The following is a 19,685-nucleotide window of genomic DNA, read 5'->3' on the forward strand; positions in this document are numbered from 1 at the left end:
ACACAGGCACAGCAAACGAGAAGAATTGTTTTTCCTTTCTCTGAGGTTCAGAGAATGTGAAACACAGAAATATTCTTGGGAAGAATTTGTGTCTTGCTTTTCTCTGTGAAGTGAAATGTGGCCACACCCGTGAGCTGCTCCTCATCCTCACCCCACAGGAAATCATCAACTTCAACTGCCGCAACCTGGTGGCCAACATGCCCCTGTTTGCCAACGCTGACCCCAACTTTGTGACAGCCATGCTGACCAAGCTGCGCTTCGAGGTCTTCCAGCCTGGGGACTTCATCATCCGTGAGGGCACCGTGGGCAAAAAGATGTACTTCATCCAGCACGGCGTGGTCAGCATCCTCACCAAGGGCAACAAGGAGACCAAGCTGTCTGATGGCTCCTACTTTGGGGGTGAGGCTGGGCTGGGGAGCTGGTGGACAGAGTAGGGGCCAAAAGCTGCCCAGGAGCAGAAGCTGGGGCATCCCTGATGTTTCTGCGCCCCTTCTCCTCTTGTCCAGTGCCAAAGTCTTGGCATCCAGTCAAAGTGCCAAGGTCTCCACGCCAGTTCTGTCTGGCTGGGGCAGGGGAGCATCCACTGCTGGCCAGGGAGGAGAGGAGGTTAGAGCAGAACATCTGAGCCAGTTTATAGGATACAGGCACAGCTCTGGGAGGGAAACAGGCCAGGCCATCACAGCAGCCACACCTGGGGGTGTCTCCATGGCCTGGAGAGGGAGGAAAATGCCTGGGCAAGGAGAGAGGCTGCGGGGTCTGTCCCTGCCTCTGAGCCATGCTTTGTGCAGGGTGTTGGGGTGCTGGGCAGTGCTGTTCCTGCTCCCAGGGCCGGCAGGGGGCTGGATGGCTGTGTCACCCTGAGGCCAGCCCCGTGTCCCTGCAGAGATCTGCCTGCTGACGCGGGGCAGGCGCACGGCCAGCGTCAGAGCCGACACCTACTGCCGCCTGTACTCCCTGGCCGTGGACAACTTCAACGAGGTGCTGGAGGAGTACCCCATGATGAGGAGAGCCTTCGAGACCGTGGCCATGGACCGCCTGGACCGCATAGGTGAGGAGGAGGGGCCTCCTGGGCTCAGCACAGCCACCTCTGCAGCCACCCCAGGGCCCACAGACCCCCAGGCACACAGGTGTGGAGTCACAGAGCTGGGATGAGTGCCCCAGCCCCATGGGTGCCCAGCAATGAGGATGATGGGGAGCATGGGGAAGCAGCCTGCCCTCTCTCCCCCCCAGCAAGATCCATAGGACAGGTTTCCCTGGGGAAATGTAAGTGCACTGACGGTCGGTCCTTGCAGTGTTTGGCAGTGACCAGCTGCTCGTCCTCACCCTTCCTTGCCTGTGGAGGACAAGCAGGACCCCAGCCCCCCAGTCCCTTTGGAGTCAGGACTCTCCTGTTTGGTCCCTGCTGCTTCCACTGCTCTAATCTAGGCCCTTCCCCTGGAACGCTGGTGAGGTTTTATTGTCCCTTCCCCAGTGCCACCCTGCCCTCCACACTGTCCCCGAGAGCCCGCGGTCCCAGTGTCGGTGACACTCCTGCCTCCCCTCCAGGGAAGAAGAATTCCATCCTGCTCCGCAAGCGAGCCGAGCACAGCTCGGGGCCCCTGAACACCGAGATGATCCAGCAGATCGTGAAGCACGACCAGGACATGGCCCACAACATCCAGGACCTGCAGCAGATGGCGATGGGCCGGGAGCTGAGCGGCAAGCCGGTGATTTGGGAGCCGCTGGTGCACGCACCCCTGCAAACAGCCGCCGCCACCACCAACGTGGCCATCGCGCTGACCCACCAGCACAGCCTGCAGGCTCACATCTTCCTGCCGCCCTCCTCCATCTCCAGCCCGCTCTCTCCCGAAGCCACGCTGCTCACCAAGCCCGTGCGCCGCTCCCAGCCCAGCCTGGGCGGCTCCCGGCCCTCCTCGGTGAGCTCGCCCTCCGGGGCTCAGTCCCACCTGCAGACGCCGGCCGCAGGTTCGCCTTCCTCGCCCATGCTCCAGTCCCAGGTACCGCTGGAGAGCGCGGGGGCCCAGAGACCCAGCTCGGGGGCGCAGCCCCTGCCCCGCACGGCGCAGAGGGCGGAGATGCCAGCGGGGGCCAAGCAGCCCCCGGCCGGCCCCCAGCCCCAGCTCTCCCGGTCCCGCGGCGCCTCGGTCTCCACCTCGCTGCTGCAGCAAGCGGGCGGGCGCTGCGTCCCCCAGCTCCGAGCAGGCGCTGCCGCGGGAGAACGCTCCACTACAGCCTGTCCCGAGCCACCGGCTCGCACATCTCGCTCCTGATGCATCCCCAGCAGCTGGTGAAGCACAGGAGCATCCAGGGGCTGCCGGTGGGGCGGCTCACCCAGGATGTCCGGCTCCTCTCCGCCTCCCAGCCCTCCCTTCCCAAAAGTGGCCCAGCAAGCCGACGGGAGCTCCTTGAAGCAGGGCAGGAAATCTGCAGGGAACCTGGCCCGCAGGTCCTCGCCCTCGGTAGCCGGACTGCTGGCCAAGCCGTGCTCGGGGATGCCCGCACACTCGCAGCAGATGCCCTCGGGATCGCTGGCTCAGCCCGGCCGCTCCACGCCGCAGTCCCCGGGCCCCGCGTCCCGGCAGGCAGCCGGTCCCTCCCGCAAGGGCTCCGTGGCCTTCAGCCCCGAGGTGGAAACGGCGAAGCCCAAACTCCCGTCCAACATGTGAGTCCTGGCGGCGGCCGCACGGGCAGGAGGGAGCCGGGCGTGCCGGCGGCAGAGGAGGCAGGAGAAGCAGAGCACCAGCCCCACCGTGTCGGAGGGAAAATGAGGTGAGAGGCACCAGGCGGGGCCATGGAGGGGCTGTTTCAGGCACGGGGACACGGCAGGGATGGGCATGGCCCAGCTGGATGAGGAGGGGGCTCTGCTGACTGCCCCAAGGGGGTCACCCTGCCCGGGCTCTCCCCCTCCTTGCTCATCACCATCTGTGAGTCTGCCCTCCTGCCGGAGGCATAGGACAGGTCAGAGCCCTTGCCCAAACTCTGGCCTCTCTGGGGAGCTCAGATGCCCATAACTGCCCCTCGGGGGCTGGGCCCCCCACTCTCTGTGCCGTGTGTCCCACAGCCTGGCTCGGGGCAGGCTGACAATGGCAGCTCCTCCAGCTTGTCCTCTGTCACAGCAGGGGGCTGCCCGATGCCCACCTCGGTCCCCAGACTGCTCTGCCCAGCGCCTTTGCCTTCAGGGTGAGGAGGCAGAGGCACCCCCTGGGTCCTCTGCCCGGGTGGAGGGAGGAGGCTGGAGCCCATGGCAGGGGCGTGGGGGCCCAGGGTCAGCACTTCCCCTTCCCAGAGTGCCAGGACCACCTGGGGGTCCTGGGCAGGGCTCCCCTGGTGTGACGAGTGCCAAGGGGCAACGCTGGGGGGCAGAGGAGCAGCCCCCCAGTCCCTCTCCCCTGCTTGTGGGACCGTTTTGCCTCAGAGGTGCTGAGTGCCAGGGAGGTTGGGATGTGCTGCTGGGCAGGGCTCTGCCCCACAGCCGGGCACTGCCCCTCCATGTGCCCCCATGGGGGCAGCCTGGGGGAATTCTGCTGCCTGCAGCTCCAGGAGGATGCTCAGAGGGTCAGCCCAAGGGGAACCCTCTGTGGCTCCAGGAGGATGCTCAGAGGGTCAGTCCAAGAGGACCCTTCTGTGGCTGCAGGAGGATGCTCAGGGGGTCACCTGCAGGGCCCCCACTGCCTGTGGCTGCAGGAGGATGCTCAGCCCGGGCTCTGCTCCCCTGCCCTGCCCTGCAGTCCATTTCCAGGTCCCCTGGAGATGCCAGTCACCGGTGCCACAGGAGCAAAAGGCTGTCACAAAGAGATGCCAATCCCGGGCAGCGCCTGGGTGACGTGTGGGGCTGTGGGGTCACCCCCCGTCCAACAGGAGCCCGGGGTCCCCGCAGATGCCCCATCCCTCCCCCTCCAGAGACAGTAGTGTGCAATGTGTGTGCGAGTCGTGGCTCTGCCAAGCAGCCGAGCTCTGCTTCCAGTGTCGCTTTGGGCCAACCGTGTTCAGTCCTGGTTAGAGTAGTAGTCCCCTCCGTCCCCACCGCGCCGTGCCAGCTGCTTCCCTCTCCCGGAGTCAGGAACCATGGCTTGTCTTCGTGCTCTGGGGCCGAGCGGGGCCCGCCGGACCCCCAGCGCAGCGGGCGAGGTCTCGTTCCCCTCGGTACTTCCCCAAGTGAGGTGTCCCGTTCTCCACCCTCGTGTTTTGGGGCGTCGGGAGCAGTCCGGAGCTCGGGGCTGCTCTGGGAGCACCAGCCCACAGGAATCCCGGCAGGGGATGTCCTGCACTGCCTTTTTTCCACGGATTTCAACCGCCCTCCCCTGCTCACCCCCCGTCCCGCTCCATCCCCGCGCTCCGTCGGGCGGGGGCTGCAGCGGAGCCGCGCTGCTGTCCCGAGTCCCCGGGCTGTGTTCCCACGCGTGATGTAGATGTGTTAGCGGCCATCCCAGCGCCCCGCAGAGCGTGCGGGGACAGCACCGAGCTCCCTCCTCACTGCACAGCCCCGTGTCGGGAGCCGGAGCCGCCCTGCGCTCCTGGCACCGCCGCCGTGGGCACCTCGTGGCCCGGTGCCCACCCCGGGGGAGGCTGCAGGGGCTGGGGGCGCAAGTTTAGCCACCAAAGACCATGATCCTCCACTCTTGCACTCACGGCAGTCCATGTACAGAGCTTGTAGTTTTCATATCGCAGAGAATTTAAGAGCGTTTTTTTATTTTTTGGTCGTTGTACATAATGGATTTAAATAATAAAGAGAGATTCTGAGCTGGTCTAGGGGAAACTCCTTCTGCACCTCCTGCGACCCACAGCACCGTGCCCGGGGATGGGGCAGGACAGGGGGATGCTGCAGCACCCCGGCTCCAATCCTGGCCTTCTGCAGAGCCAAGAAGCCCTCGGGAGCCATCGAGGGGCCTCTCCCCGGCCCCACAGACCAGGGTGGCACGGCAGGAGCCCAAAGACAACAGGTGCCCTCCCACCCAGCCCGGTCCCTTTCGGCCATGGGCAGATTAATGTTTAATCTTTGGTTATTTTCCCCTTTCCATCTCCGGTGCTTTTATTGCCGGGGGGAGGGGAGGGTTTGATACCGCCTGATTGCAGAGCAGCACTCGAGGCATTAACGCGATTAAATGAAGGTCACACAGCGCAAGGTGGGCCGGGGCACCCGAGCCACGGCACTGCGGCACCTGGAGCGGCTCTCGGGGCACGGCCGCGCTCTGTCACCGGCCACAGCCCCCAGGCAAGACACGGTGGTGGCAGGACACGGGGACAGACAGGACACGGTGACAGACAGGACACGGGGACAGACAGGACACGAGGGCTGGTGGCCACCCCACTGTGCCCTGCCCGGTCTCCCCACCGCAGCCCCGCGTTACCGGGCCAGCCCCTGTCCTCAGCCCCTCCTTACCGGGGAAGCCCCGGCCTGCAGCCCCGCATAACAGAGCAGTTCCTGCCCGCAGCCCCCCGTTACCGGGGCACCCCCTGCCTTCAGCCCCCCGTTACCGGGCAGTCCCGGCCTTCAGCCCCCCGTTACCGGGGCACCCCCTGCCCTCACCCCACCGTTACCGGGGCAGTCCCGGCCCGCAGGACGGTGCTGGCGGCCCCCCCCCAGCTCCCCACAGGAATTAGGCTCCGTGACACACGAAGAGCTCAACGCTGATTAACGGTTTGTCTCTAATTTGATTATTTCAGATTACACCGCAGCCAGCCTGATTAAGGGGGCGCAGGGCAAAAAGGGAATTTTTGGGGAATGAATTCCAGCACATGTCCTACTCCTATTCCAACACTCTCCCATCCAGTTGGTGTCCATCGGCAGGGCTGGCGGCTCTGGCGGCCGAGGCACGGGGACCACCGGGTCACGGCAGAGCCCCGCTGCCCGCCCGGGGCTGAGGGCAAAGCCCCGGGACACGGGGCCCCGCAGAGCCCCGGGGATGCGGGCAGAGCCCCCGCCCGTGCCCGGTTCCCGCTCCCCAAGGACACCCGTCCTGGAACCGGAGGCTCTGCCCCGAGTCCCCGCGTCCCGGTGGCGGCGGGAGGGGGATTAGAGGGCACCACGGAGAGATTAATTAACGTGGGTGAGCCGGGATTAGGGGATTCGGGGCGGGCGCCAATCTGCGGGGCGGGGGCCCAGGCAGGAGCTGCGGGCAGCAGCGGGAAGGTGGCACCGCGTGTGCCCGGCCCGGGTCACCCCTGCCGTGTCCCCTCGAGGGCCCGTGGGCAGCGGGACCCCTCCCCAGAACCCGGGAGCTCCCACGGGCACACGGGCGTGCGGTGCAACCCACCCTCCACACCTGTACTGCAGGTGCCCCGTACGTGTGCAGCACCCACACGGTCTGCAGCACACCCCACATCCACTCTGTACCCTAAAAATGCTCTGTACCCTATAACAGCACTGCACCCATATCTGCACCACACCCCACAGCTGCTCTGTACCCTAAAACTGCTCTGTACCCTATAACTGCAGCACACCCTACAGCCGCTCTGTACCCTATAACAGCACTGCACCCACACCTGCACAGCACCCCACACGGTCTGCAGCACACCCCACAGCTGCTCTGTACCCCATAACTGCTCTGTACCCCACAGCCCCTCTGCACCCCACACCTGCTCTGCACCCCACAGCTGCTCTGTACCCCACATGGTCTGCAGCACACCCCCACACCCGCTCTGCTCCCCATGACTGCTCTGCACCCCACAGCCCCTCTGCACCCCATAACTGCTCTGTACCCCACAGCCCCTCTGCACCCCACACAGTCTGCAGCACACCCCCCACCTGCTCTGCACCCCACATAGTCTGCAGCACACCCCACACCCGCTTTGCACCCTATAACTATTCTGTACCCCATAACTGCTCTGCACCCTATAACTGCTCTGTACCCCATAACCGTGATGCACCCACACCTGCACAGCATGTCAGCCGCACGGCACCCCACACCTGCGCTGCACCCCACAGTCGCGTGTTGTACCACACCTGCACGGAGACACCCGCACAGCGCCCCAAACCTGCCCTACAACCCCACAGACCGCATGCCCCCCACACTGGCCCCCCACACTGGCCCCCCACAGCCCCGTTCGGCCCCAGTTCCAGCGCAGCCCTGTCCCCGTCCGGGTGCCCGCGCCCCCTGTCCCCGTCCGGTTACCGAACACGCCCCGCCACGCCCTAAAGCCACGCCCTAAAGCCACGCCCTAAAGCCACGCCCTCAATCCCCGCCACGCCCCCGCGCCACGCCGGGCTCTCTCTCCATTCCCCCTCTCCACCAATCACCGGCCTCGCTCCCGCCCCCGCCGCGCTTCTATTGGCTCAGCCGCCTTGGGCTCATCCTCGCGCGATGAAACGGGCCAATGGGCGCTGCTGCAGCCGCGTGCCCGCTGGCCCGCCCTCAGGCGCGGGCACACTGGGAGTTGTAGTCCAGCGGCATCGCTGTAAGCGGCCGCGGCCGCGCTTCGGGACTGCGCGTCCCGGCGTGCCCCGCGCGGGGGGCGGGGCGGGGGCGGGGCCAGAGACGCCGTGGAGGTCGCGGGCGGCAGCGGCGGGACCGTGAACCGGCACCGTGAACCCGCACCGCGAACCGGCACCATGAGCGGCGATAGCGGGGCGCGGGCAGCGGCCGAGCGCGAGGAGTTCGCCGCCTTCTTCCCGCAGATCGTCCGCGACCTGACGGAGGACATGCTGGGACACCCGGAGGTGGGAGACGCCGTGGCGCGGCTGAAGCAGGTGAGAACGGGGAGGGGGCGGCGGCACCGGGGATGGAGGGGGGGTCAGGTCATGGCTGCTCACCTGGCTGCGCTCCGCAGGTGCTGGAGTACAACGCGCCGGGCGGGAAGTGCAACCGGGGGCTGACGGTACTGGCCGCGTTCCGGCGGCTGGCGGGCCCCGAGCGGCAGGACCCGGAGAGCCTCCGCTGCGCCCTGGCCGTGGGCTGGTGCATCGAGCTGGTGAGAACCGGGACCCCCTCTTGGGGATGGAGACCCCCCCAATGGGGGTGGGGACCCCAAAGGGGATGGAGACCCCCCCAATGGGGGTGGGGACCCCCCAGTGGGGACGGGACCCCTCCAGTGGGGGTGGGGACCCCAAAGGGGATGGAACCCTCTGGAGATGGGGACCCAATGGGGATGGGACCCTCCTGGGGACGAGACCCCCCCTAGGGATGAAACGCCCCTAGGGATGGGGACCCCCCGGGGGATGGGAACACCTTGGGAGATGGGACCCCAATGGGGATGGGAGACCCCCCGGGGATGGGAGCCCTGGATATGGGACCCCCGTTTGGGCATGGAACCCTCTGGGCATGGACCCTCCTGGATGTGGCACCCCCTCCGGGGATGGGACCCCAATGGGGATGGGGACCCCCGAGGGATTGGATCCCTCTGGGCATGGGAACCCCTGGGGATGGGACCCCCGGGGTTCCCCCATCCCTGACCCAGCCTCTGGCAGTTCCAAGCCTTTTTCCTGGTGGCCGACGACATCATGGACGCGTCCCTGACCCGCCGGGGGCAGCTCTGCTGGTACAAGAAGGTGAGAGCGTTCAGGAGAGCCCTGCTCAGGGCTGGGGGTGTCCCCTGGGGGCGAGGAGCCTCTGGGACACCTCCCTGCCTTTCCTGGGGGCCGTGAGCCTTTGGGACACCTCCCTGCCTTTCCTGGGGGCCGTGAGCCTTTGGGACACCTCCCTGCCTGTCCTGGGGCTCACCAGCCTTTGGGACACCTCCTGCCTGTCCTGGGGCTCCCAGCCTCTGGGACACCTCCCTGCCTCTCTGCTGCAGGAGGGGATCGGGCTGGATGCCATCAATGATGCTTTTCTGCTGGAGTCCTCGGTGTACAGGCTGCTGAGGAAGTACTGTGGGCAGCAGCCCTTCTACCTGCACCTGCTGGAGCTCTTCCTGCAGGTGAGCCTGGCTCCCCAAACCCTTCCTTGGGGATTTCTTGGGGTCTGGGCCTGTTTTCTGATGTGTTCCTGAAATTCCTGGATTGTGTGTGGTGCTGATTGAGGGTCCCAGGATGAGAATCTTGACTCTATGTTTCAGAAGGCTGACTTATTATTTTGTATATAGAAATAAATTATATATTTATATAATATAAGCATAAATATTATGTTAATTATATAATATAATATATAATTATAATAAATATAATTATATATTTATATATAAATTGTATAAAAATAAATATATATTATATTAAGAGAAAATTTATACATTAAAACTATACTAAAAGAATAGAAAAAAGGATTTCAGCAAGGACTAGAAAGGAATGATAGCAAAATCTTGTGATTGTTCACAGCCTCAACACAGGTGGCTGTCATTGGTCATCAAGTAAAAACAATTTCACATGCTGGGTAAACAATTCTCTAAATCACATTCCAAAGCAGCAAAACATGGGGAAGCTGAAGCTTCTCAGGAGAAAAGATCTTAACAAAAGGATTTTTCATAAAATGTGGCTGTGACAGACAGGTCCTGCCTTTAGACCCAAAGAAGAGCTGAAACGGGGCTTGGGCTCTGCACTGTGGGGTTGGGACTGTCCTGGAGGGCTGTGGGAATGAATCATGGAACCCCAGACTGGTTTGGGCTGGATGGGACCTTAAAGATCATCCAGTTCCACCCCCCTGCCATGGGGACACCTCCCACCATCCCAGGCTGCTCCAAGCCCTGTCCAGCCTGGCCCTGGGCACTTCCAGGGATCCAGGGGCAGCCCCAGCTTCTCTGGGCACCTGTGCCAGGGCCTGCCCACCCTCACAGCCAGGAATTCCTGCCAGTACCAATATCACTGATGTGTCACAACCATCACCCTGTATCTCATTCTCCCCATGCAGAACATCCTCCTCCCTGTTTTTCACAACCCCTTTAAACACTGGAAAGCTGCAGTGAGGCCACAAATCCTTTCTTTCCTCTCCAGACAGGCTACCAGACCGAGCTGGGGCAGGCTCTGGACCTCATCACTGCTCCAGTTTCCCAGGTGGACCTGAGCAGGTTCAGCGAGCAGAGGTACAGGGGGGCAGAGCCAGGTCCCCTCCCTGCCCTGCTCAACCCGGGGCTGGGTTTTGGGGTGCCCGGGGCTGGGTTTTGGGGTGCCCTGCAGTCCCTGCCCTGCAGAGGGGGGCCCTGGGGCTCAGCCTGGTTCCTCTGGCACAGGTACAAGGCCATTGTGAAGTACAAGACAGCGTTTTACTCCTTCTACCTGCCCGTGGCTGCAGCCATGTACATGGTGAGTGTGCTGGGGCCTCACCCTCCTGCCAGGCTGGCCAGCAGGGCAGGTCCTGGCAGGCTCAGTCCCCAGGTCCTGGAAGGCTTTGCTTTAGCCCCAGGCCCTGGAAGGCTTTGCTTTAGCCCCAGGTCCTGGAAGGCTTGATCCCCAGATCCTGGAAGGCTTAATGCCCAAGTCCTGGAAGGTTTTACCTTATCCCAGGCCCTGGAAGGCTTTGCTTTAGCCCCAGGTCCTGGAAGGCTTGATCCCCAGATCCTGGAGGGCTTAATGCCCAAGTCCTGGAAGGTTTTACCTTATCCCAGGTCCTGGAAGGCTTTACCTTATCCCCAGGTCCTGGAAGGCTTTTTTATCCCTGTTATTCCCTCCCCCAGGCAGGCATTGATGGTAAGGAGGAGCACGAGGATGCCAAAGCTATCCTGCTGGAGATGGGGGAGTTCTTCCAGATCCAGGTAGGAGGTGTCCCTGCACCCTTGGGTCCTTGCCAGCTGCTGGCTGTGGCACTCAGGCCCTGCCATTGTCCCACAGGACGATTTCCTGGACTGCTACGGGGACCCAGCCCTGACAGGGAAGGTTGGCACCGACATCCAGGACAACAAGTGCAGCTGGCTGGTGGTGCAGTGTCTGCAGAGGGCCACGCCACAGCAGAGGCAGATTCTGGAGGTAAGGCTGGCATCACACACCTGGCAGAGGGGCTGGAGTGCCTGCATGGGCACCTGGAGTGCCTGCATGGGCACCTGAGTGCCAGGGGCTGTCACCTGGCTGGGAGGAGGAGGGTGAGAAGAAAGAAGAGAGTGTTGGGGTGTTGTGTGTGAGGGTCCTGGGAGGAGGGAAGAGGTGAATCTGACTCCATAATTCTTAGAAGGCTGGTTTATTATGATATGATATTATGTTAGAAGGAATTATATACTAAACAATAAAAAAAGGAATATATCAGAAGACTAAAAAAAGAATGAATAATAAAAACCTGTGACAGAGCAGAGAGTCTGACACAGCTGGGCTGGGATTGGTCATTGAGTAAAGACAATTCACATGGAACCAATCAAAAATGCACCTGCCACATCCCAAAGCAGCAGAACACAAGGAGAAGCCATCAGATAATATTGTTTTTCTTTTCCTCTGAAGCTTCTCATCTTCCCAAGGGAAAAAATCCTAGCCAAAAGATTTTTCATCAAATATCACAGTAACAAAGAGAGAACAAAGCTGCTGCCCCATGGGCTGGCATAGCCCTGACTCACTCCAGGGTTTTTCCTCAGGAGAACTACGGCTCTAAGGAGCCCCAGAAGGTGGCGAAGGTGAAGGAGCTCTACGATGCCCTGGGCTTGCAGGCGGCGTTCCGGGAGTACGAGGAGAGCAGCTACGGGCGGCTGCAGGCGCTGATCGGGAGCCACGCCCGGCGCCTGCCCAGGGACATCTTCCTGGACCTGGCACAGAAGATTTACAAGCGGCAGAAGTGATGGAGGGGCCTGGCAGGGGGCTGGAGCTGCTCCCTGCCCTGGGCGGGGCCGGGGGCGGGTTCGAGAAGGTGCGCGGGGGTGGCCGGGGGGGTTCAGCCATCTGAACAATAAATATAAATTATTGTAGGTGCGTGGCTGCTGTGTGCGGGGAGGGGCGTGCCGGGATGTGCCGGGATGTGCCGGTACCCCTCCGGTGCTTTCCGGGGTGCGGGGATGCCCGGAGCGCCGCCCCCGCCGGCGGCGGGGCGGGACCGGGCGGCTCCCGGCGGGCGGCGGCGGGGCCGCGGCTCCTCCCTCCCTCCCGCAGCCGCATTCGCCGCCGCAGCGCCGAGGTGAGCGGGGGACGGGGAAGGGGATGGAGCCGGGCGGGGGCTGCAGGGGGATGGGGAGGGCCGCGCCCAGCAGGGCCGCTCCTGCTGCCGGGCCGCCGGTGCTCGCCCCAGGGCCGGGGGATGCTCGGGGCCGGAGGATGCTCGGGGATGGAGGATGCTCGGAGGATGCTCGGGGTTGGCAGATGCTCGGGGATGGAGGATGCTCGGGGGATGCTCGGGGCCGGGGGATGCTCGGGGTTGGCAGATGCTCAGATGCTCGGAGCCGCCCTCCCGCGCTCGCTGCTGCCCGTTTCCTGCCCGGAGCCTCCAGCAGGTGCCGGGGGCTGGGGCTCCCCCCCGGTAAAGCCAGGCCCGGTGGTGCGGTGCCGGTTCTGCGGCGGTTCCGGCCAAGCCCTGGTCCCTGAGCCCCCCTGGTGCCACCGCCCCCAGACAGGACAGCGTCCCCCCCTGCCCGCCCCGCCTTGACGAGGCTCCAAGGGCGTTTTCTCCTTGACGGCATCCCCGAGATGCTCCCGACCCTCCGGAGGGAATCCAGCCCCGGGCCAGCCGAGCTTCCTGGGATCGTTCCCAGGCCATGCTCCAGGGACCAGCGGCTGCCTTCAGTCCCTGCCCGGCTGCAGAGTCCCAAGCCTGGCAGGAAGCTGTGGGGCAGCCCCTCCCTCGGGGCACATCCCTTTCTCTAACCCCCAGCCCTTGTGCCAGGCCCTGCTGCAAGGTCACTGCTGTCCCTCTGCCCCCGGCTGTGCCTCTCTCCAGGTTGGTCCTGCCGTGTTCTTCCCTGACCAGGAGGGTGTTTGGTGCTTGCAGGGAGCTGGATGGTGTGAAGAGAGGAGCTGCTGGCCTTTCCTGGGAGCCCTGGGCACTTCCAGCGAGGCAGCACCATGCTGGCTCCAAAGAAAGGCCTCCTGTGCAACCTCAACCACATCCACCTGCAGCACATCTCCCTGGGGCTGCACCTCTCCCGGCACCCCGAGCTCCAGGATGGCTCCACGGGCGGGGGGGGAGCAGACAGGCTGCACCCAGTGCCCGGAGAACCGGGAGCCGGTGGATGCCAATTCCAACAATCCCTCGGTGAAATGTCGCTGCTGTGAGTCCCACGCTCCGGAGCCAGAGACCCTCGGGCTGCAGAACCCTGAGGATTTCCCCTGCCTGCACAGCGGAGACGAGGAGGAGGCGGCGTCCCCTTGTGATCCCCCTTGTGATCTGGCTTCTTCCTCCTCCTCCTCCTCCTCCTCTGTCAGTAGCTGCTCGGATTTCAGCTTGGATGACTCCCCAGTCTCGGTGTACTGCAAGGAGTTTGCCAGAGCAGGGTCCCAGTCCCCTGACAAGCAGCTGAACGTCATTCCCACAGAAAATGCCTGGCATGGAGAGCCTCTGGCTGATAGAGAGCCCCTGGCTGATGGAGAGTCTCTGGCTGATGGAGAATCTCTGGCTGATGCAGAGTCTCTGGCTGATAGAGAGCCCCTGGCTGATGGAGAGTCTCTGACTGACCAGCACAGGACGTGCCATGGGAGAGATGCCAACCACAACTCCCCGGTGCCCTCGAGAGCCACCAAGAGCTCTGTGGCCAGCAAGAGCCCGGACAGCCTCTGCAGCAACAACTCGCTCGATTCTCAGTGCGAGGAGCTCTCTCCCAGCACAGCAGCACCGGAGACCTGCCCCGACCTAGACCCCAACTGCAACCCCCTCCCCGAGGCCGATGCCGCGCCCCCGGCCCCGCCGCCCGTGCCGGAACGGAGGGATCCCGGTGTCCCGAGCAGCGCTGCGGAGCCGCGGCCCCGGCCCGGCGGGGTCCCCCCGCCCGTGCCCCCTCGGCCCCGGCGGCGGCTGCAGGTCCTGAACGCGCACAGAGCGGAGCAGCAGCTGGGCCCGGAGCCCAGGGCCGGCCCGGCTGAGCTCTGCAGAGACACGGCCACCAAGACCATCACCTCCTTCCACGAGCTGGCCCAGAGGAGGAAGAGGAACGCGGCTGGACCCACACCTGCCCAGGCCAGGGTTGACCGCAGTGACTGGCTGATCGTGTTCTCGCCTGACACGGAGCTGCCCCCCACCAGCGAGCTGCTCTCGGGCACGGTGGGCCAGGAGCCAGCCCGGCCCCAGCCCCAGCCCCAGCCCCAGCCCCAGCCCCAGCAGGACGGGCCAGCCAGGCCGCCCGGCCCCAAGCAGAGAGAGGTGACCACGTTCAAGGAGCTGCGGTCCCGCAGCGCCGCCAGGCAGCCCAAGGGCCCGCGGGCAGAGCCGGCCCAGCACCCCCCGGTGCCCCCGGTGCCCGCCCCGGGCTGGGGACCCCCCGCGTCCCTGGGGGGGACACCGGGGCTGGCACACGGCGACAGCCACCAGCCGAGAAGGAGAGCCCGGCCGAGCCTGCAGCCCATCGCGGAGGGGCAGCCCAGGGATGTGGAGAAGGGGGGGCTGCCCCCAGGGGAAAAGGGGCTGGGCACTGCCCCGCTCCGGAGGCTCGGGGCGCCCGGCGGGGACCCCGCGGTGCCACGGGCGGCCCGGAGAGGAGACGAGACCGGCATGGGGGGTGAGTCTGGGGGGGAGTCTGGGGTGAGTGCGGGGTGAGTTTGGGGGGGGAGTCTGGGGATAAGTCTGGGGGGAGTCTGGGGTGAATTTGGGGGGAGTCTGGGGATGAGTCTGGGGTGAGTTTGGGGTGAGTCTGGGGGTGAGTCTGGGGCGAGTCTGGGGGTAAGTCTGGGGATAAGTCTGGGGCGAGTCTGGGGTGAGTCTGGGGGTGAGTGAGTCTGGCTCCTTCCGGGGTCCTGCCTGGGGGATGCGGGGCCCGGTGCGGGTCCCCGGGCGGTGGGAGCGATCCCGGGGCGCTCCGGGCCGGGCACGGCGCGGTCCGGGGGTGTCCCCGCATGGCCCGGGACGTGCCGGGGCTGTCCCGGTGCCGCTCCGCCCCGCGGCTCCCAGCGCGCTTCCTCCGCCCGGCCCGGCCCGGCCCCGCCGCCCTTCGCCCCGCGGCTCCATGAGCCGGAGCGAGCTGGGCCCCGCCGCCGGCCCCGCTCCTCCCCCGGGCCCGGGCAGCGCTCCAGCCGCCGCCCCGCCTGACCCCGCTGCCCCGCTCTCTCCAGCCAGGCCCGAGCCGCTCCCCGCCGGAGCCGCCGCCGGAGCCGCCGCCGGAGCCGCCCGGCCCGGCGGGGGAAGAGCGGAGGCGCCCCATGGCGAGCAAACGAAAGGTTGGGGCAAATCCTCGCCGGAGGAGTGGGACAGAACCGGGCGGGAGGGGAGGAGGGGGGCAACGGGACCCGCGGGGTCGGGAGGGTGCGAGGGGCTCGTCCCGGGCCGGGTCGGTGTCCGGGGCACCCGCAGCGCTGGGCTGGGGCAGGGGACGCTGCAGGCAGGGACCGGCAGCGCTGCCCGCACCGGGCCCGGCCCTGCCTGCCCCCGGCCCGTGATCCGGGCCAGCCGGAGAACGCGGCTGCAGCCGCCACCGCAGGTCCCGGTTCCAGCACAGCACCGTGGGCGCTGCAGGGTCCGGTGGTGTCCAGGGCTGCTCGGTGCCCGGTGTGTCGCTCTGAGCTGACCCTCCTCTCCTCCTCTCCTCCTGCTCTCCTCCTCTCCCTCGTCCCCAGCGCTGCTGGTCGCCGTCAGCTCCGCTGTGGACAAGGTCATCGCCCACTTCAGCACTGCACGGAACCTGGTGCAGAAGGTGAGAGCTGGGCTGGGCTGGGCAGGAAGGATTTTGGGATTCCCTCATCCGTCCCAGCGGAATCAGGGGCCGGTGCTGCCCTTCCCTTCCCTCCCCTCTGCTCGTGCCTCCCTCAGGCCCAGCTGGGGGACAGCCGGCTCAACCCCGATGTGGGCTACCTGCTGCTGCACACCCTGTGCCCTGCGCTCTATGCCTTGGTGGAGGACGGGCTGAAGCCTTTCCAGAAGGATGTGATCACAGGCCAGAGGAAAAACTCCCCCTGGAGCGTGGTGGAAGCCTCGGTGAAGACAGGTGAGGGTGAGGCTGGGGGCATCTCCAGGTGCCTGGAGTGCTGCTGTGCCCTGGGCACTGAGTGTCCATGCCCTATGCACTGTCTGTGCCCTGGGCACTGAGTGTCTGTGCTTTGGGCACTGAGTGTCTGTGCTCTATGCACTGAGTGTCTGTGCCCTATGCACTGTCTGTGCCCTGGGCACTGAGTGTCCATGCTCTGGGCACTGTCCATGCCCTGGGCACTGAGTGTCTGTGCTCTGCCCCCCACAGGCCCCAGCACCCGCTCCCTGCACTCCCTGTGCTGGCACGTGGCCGGGCTGGCCCCACTCAGCAGCAGCAGGCAGAAGTTCCACGCCTTCATCCTCGGCCTTCTGAAGTGAGTGGTGATGGCCCCGCCAGCCTCACTGCCACAGCAGCTTGGAGCTGTCCCAGGGGCTCTAATTTGGGTTCTCTTTGTCTTGTTTAGCATTAAACAGCTGGAGCTGTGGATATCTCACCTGCAGAAGAGCCCAGGTAAGGACACGGTGCCCAGGAGCTCCCTCCCCAAGCCCTCTCAACCTGCCAGGCTGAAAATCCCACTCTGGGCTTGGGATACATCCACTTTCCATGGTGGATCGTTTTCCCTGGTGTATCTTCAGCACAGAGGGTGCTCTGGCTGACATGGGCAGCCTGGCTGGCCCTTGCTGGGGATGTGACAAGCACAGGGGGCATTCTGCCCCTCCCTCACCTGTCCCTGTCCCCACAGGTGTGATCTCCGTGCTTTACTCACCCACGGCCTTCTTTGCCCTGAGCCAAGGCCCTCTTCCCCACCTTGCTGACGAGCTCCTGCTGCTCATCCAGCCCCTGTCGGTGCTGACTTTCCACCTGGACTTGCTCTTTGAGCACCACCACCTCTCCGTGGACGTCCGGCCCTTGTCCCGCCGGCTGCAGTCCCCGCTGTCCCCCGTCCCCGTGCGGGGGTCTCTGGGGGGCCAGAGTGGCGCTGCTGGGGACAGCCTGGAGGATGAGACCCCCCCCGATGCTCTGGGCAGGGTGGGGGGCACAGGGGGCCGGTCCCAAGTGACCATGGGTGGGTTGGTTCCTGCTCCCCCAGTGGGAGCTGCCCTGCAGCAAACCCTGCAGCAGGTGCTGCGCTGGGGCGACCAGCTCAGCCGCACCTTGCTGGGCTCTGACACCCCCCCGGAGAGCCACGGGCCTCAGGAGGGCGCTGGGGGCCCTGGGGCTGGCCTCAGTGGCTGGTGGGGCCAGCTGAGCCAGAGCTCCAGGATTTACACTGCTCCCAGCAAGGAAAAGTCCCCCTCGGTCTGGTGGACGAAGCTGCGGGCGGGGGAGCCCAGCCCGGGCCAGGCTGGGCAATCCCAAACTTCCCTGAGTGAGCCCAGAGGCACAGAGCTGCAGCTCCTCCAGACCAAAGCTGGCCCTGAACGCTCTGGCCCAAAGCCCAGCAGCAGCACTGACACCTCAGGGACCTCTTCCCCTGAAGATCTCTTCTTGCCCACTGGAACCAGAGTGTTCACCAAGCTGGATGATCCCACTGCTGGAAAGAACCTCCTGGCTGCTTCCCCAGAGCCTCCTGCCAACAGGAGCCAGGCAGCACCTTGTGCTGATGCTCCCAGTGCTGACAAGGGCAGCTGGCTGGGCTGGCTCTTTGGAGCCACCAACCCCTCGTCCAGGAGCTTCCCCTCCAGCCCGGACACCGCCTCGGCCAGGTCCAGGTGAGACCCAGCTTGGGCAGGCACAGGGGGAAGGGTTTGTGTGTGCTGAGGGGTTCCTGTGTGCTCAGGTGTGCTGAGGAAGGGTTTCTGTGCTGGCCTCGTGGGGATCTTGTAGGGTTTCCCTTGGAATTAATGCACGTCCCAAGCGCCGCTGCCATCGCCTTGGAGCAGCAGGAGCTCCTGGGGAAGGCTCAGTGCTGCTTGCTGGCTCCCAGATGAGCAGATCAGCAGCAGGAAGGGCTCCCAGGCGAGCTGGTGGCTCCCTTTGCTCTGGCAGGAGGCCGTCCCGCTGGCTGGCCCCCAGCCGCCGTGTCCTGGCCGGGGTGGTGAAGGGTCTGGCGCCCGACAGGAGCCGCGCCCCGGAGCAGCAGCCGGGCAGGACCGAGCCCGCCCTGCCCCCGGCCCGCAGGTGAGGCTGGGCTGGGCTGGGCTGGGCTGGACTGGGCTGGGATGGGATGGGATGGACAGGGCTGCGAGGGCTTTTCTGGGTGAGGGAAAGCCGGGGCTGCTCTCAGACACGGCCCGGGGGTCGCACACATCCCTAAAGGGAAAGCCATGACTGCACCCCCAAGGATCCCCTTCTCCTGCTGGGCTTTGGGGGAACCTGAGCCTCTGCCCACCTGGGGTCAGCTGTTTTTCCCAGACGTTTTGGGGACAGTTTTTTTGCATTTTCTTGTGTGCTTCGTGGATTCGTGGCAGCTTGTGTGGGGCAAGCATGTGGCAGCTGTGACCTGGCTGTTGGAACAGCTCTGTCCCAGTGGGCAGGGTGGGTGTGTGGCCATCCCAAATGGTGTTTGGCTGCTTCCCTCTTCCCCATCCTCACTGACCCCAATATCCCCACACCTCCTGCTCTGCTCCCCCTCCCAGGGGCTGCTTGGCAGGACAGCTCTGCCAGGTACAGACCCCTCCTCAGGGGCCACCTCTGCCTGAGAAAATTCCACCCAATTCCCACCCCACAAGGGCTGAGGGAGCCTCTCAGGGTCCTCGGAGTCCCCGGGGAGGGGAGTCTAAAGTGACATTGGTGGCACAGGGGTGACATTTGTGGCACAGGGGTGACATTTGTGGTGCAGGGGGTGACGTGTGGTGCAGGGGGTGACATTGGTGGTGCAGGGGTGACATTTGTGGCACAAGGGTGACATGTGTGGTGCAGGGCAGTCCGGGCACTGTGTGACCACACGGGCACGGCCGACGGGCACCTGAGCTTCCAAAAAGGGGACATCCTGGAGCTTCTCTCCACCGTGGATGAAGACTGGATCCGCTGCTGCCATGGCAACAGCACCGGCCTCGTTCCTGTTGGTTACACATCCCTGATTTTGTGAGGAGGAGGAGGAGGAGGAGGAAGGGACCTGAGGGAGCAGCTGAGCTCTCCGGAGCGGTGCCAGCTCTGGGTGGGGATGTCTCCTGTCACCTCCAGAGCTTCACCACCTCCGGGGCTGGCGGCTCCCAGGGGACCCTGCCCTGTGCCTGTCACTGCTGCATGAGGTCACCGTCTGCCACCGTGTCCCCCCGGCTCCTCTGCGGCAGCTCGGGGGTCCCTCAGCTGCTGCCCACCCCCCGTGCCAGGGCAGGGGCGCCTCCTCTCCCTGCCCCGCGTCGCCTCCGTGCCGTCTGTCTGTCCTGCCACCGCTGCCACCTCCACGAGCCCCGCCGGGGCCCGGGCCGGCCCCCCCAGCACTCTGTAAATAATCGTAACCACTGGAATGAGCTCGTTCCGCCGGGAAAAAGCTGGAAATAAAGGATGTGACTCACGTGTCCACGTGTGGCAATGGGCGCTGGGGCTGGCACTGCCGAGGGGCCGGGCTGGGTGGGATGAGGGGATGCTCCAGCCGGGAGGTGCTGGGGCTGTGCGGGTTCTCAGCATCCCGGCTGCCAGCCTGGGAGAGCAGGGAGGCCTCACACCCCAGCAGAAGGTGCCCACAAGATGCCCAGGCTCCTCCACAGCGTGGGAGAGGCGGCTGCAGCCTCCCAGAGCCAGGAATATCCCTGGAAAAGCTGCTGGGGAGCAGCCGTGGGAGCCGCGCAGCAACTGGGAACAGCCCAGGTCACTGCTTGGGTTATTTATAAAACTTCAAGTGATCTTTTCATAGCCCA

At 64.9% G+C, this 19,685-nt stretch overlaps 3 protein-coding genes across 3 annotated transcripts in view; all 3 read left to right on the top strand.

The window, feature by feature from the left end:
- Nucleotides 1-3,061, top strand: part of LOC118695914 (potassium/sodium hyperpolarization-activated cyclic nucleotide-gated channel 4-like) — a 3,542-nt gene extending 481 nt beyond the window's left edge. The window contains 6 exon segments of the mRNA XM_054517591.1: nt 159-399; nt 884-1,048; nt 1,546-2,171; nt 2,173-2,210; nt 2,212-2,373; nt 2,375-3,061. Coding sequence (XP_054373566.1) covers nt 159-399; nt 884-1,048; nt 1,546-2,171; nt 2,173-2,210; nt 2,212-2,373; nt 2,375-2,666 — 1,524 coding nt within the window. The 3' untranslated portion in view covers nt 2,667-3,061.
- Nucleotides 3,062-7,477: 4,416 nt separating this feature from the next.
- Nucleotides 7,478-11,702, top strand: FDPS (farnesyl diphosphate synthase). Its single transcript, XM_036398151.2, has 9 exons — nt 7,478-7,687; nt 7,768-7,908; nt 8,405-8,485; nt 8,731-8,853; nt 9,860-9,948; nt 10,096-10,168; nt 10,540-10,617; nt 10,694-10,828; nt 11,422-11,702. The coding sequence occupies exons 1-9, from the start codon at nt 7,550-7,552 to the stop codon at nt 11,620-11,622; spliced, it is 1,059 nt and encodes a 352-aa protein (XP_036254044.1). The 5' UTR covers nt 7,478-7,549; the 3' UTR covers nt 11,623-11,702.
- Nucleotides 11,703-12,273: 571 nt separating this feature from the next.
- RUSC1 (RUN and SH3 domain containing 1) lies at nt 12,274-19,346 on the top strand. Its single transcript, XM_036398074.2, is given in 10 exon segments — nt 12,274-12,946; nt 12,948-14,481; nt 15,032-15,136; nt 15,533-15,609; nt 15,726-15,900; nt 16,150-16,255; nt 16,346-16,392; nt 16,625-17,594; nt 17,872-18,003; nt 18,745-19,346. Coding segments are annotated over 10 exon segments (3,426 nt in total). The 5' UTR covers nt 12,274-12,835; the 3' UTR covers nt 18,914-19,346.
- Nucleotides 19,347-19,685: the final 339 nt, after the last annotated feature.

Source organism: Molothrus ater, chromosome 29 (genome assembly GCF_012460135.2).
Source record: "Molothrus ater isolate BHLD 08-10-18 breed brown headed cowbird chromosome 29, BPBGC_Mater_1.1, whole genome shotgun sequence".
Lineage (NCBI taxonomy): Eukaryota > Metazoa > Chordata > Aves > Passeriformes > Icteridae > Molothrus > Molothrus ater.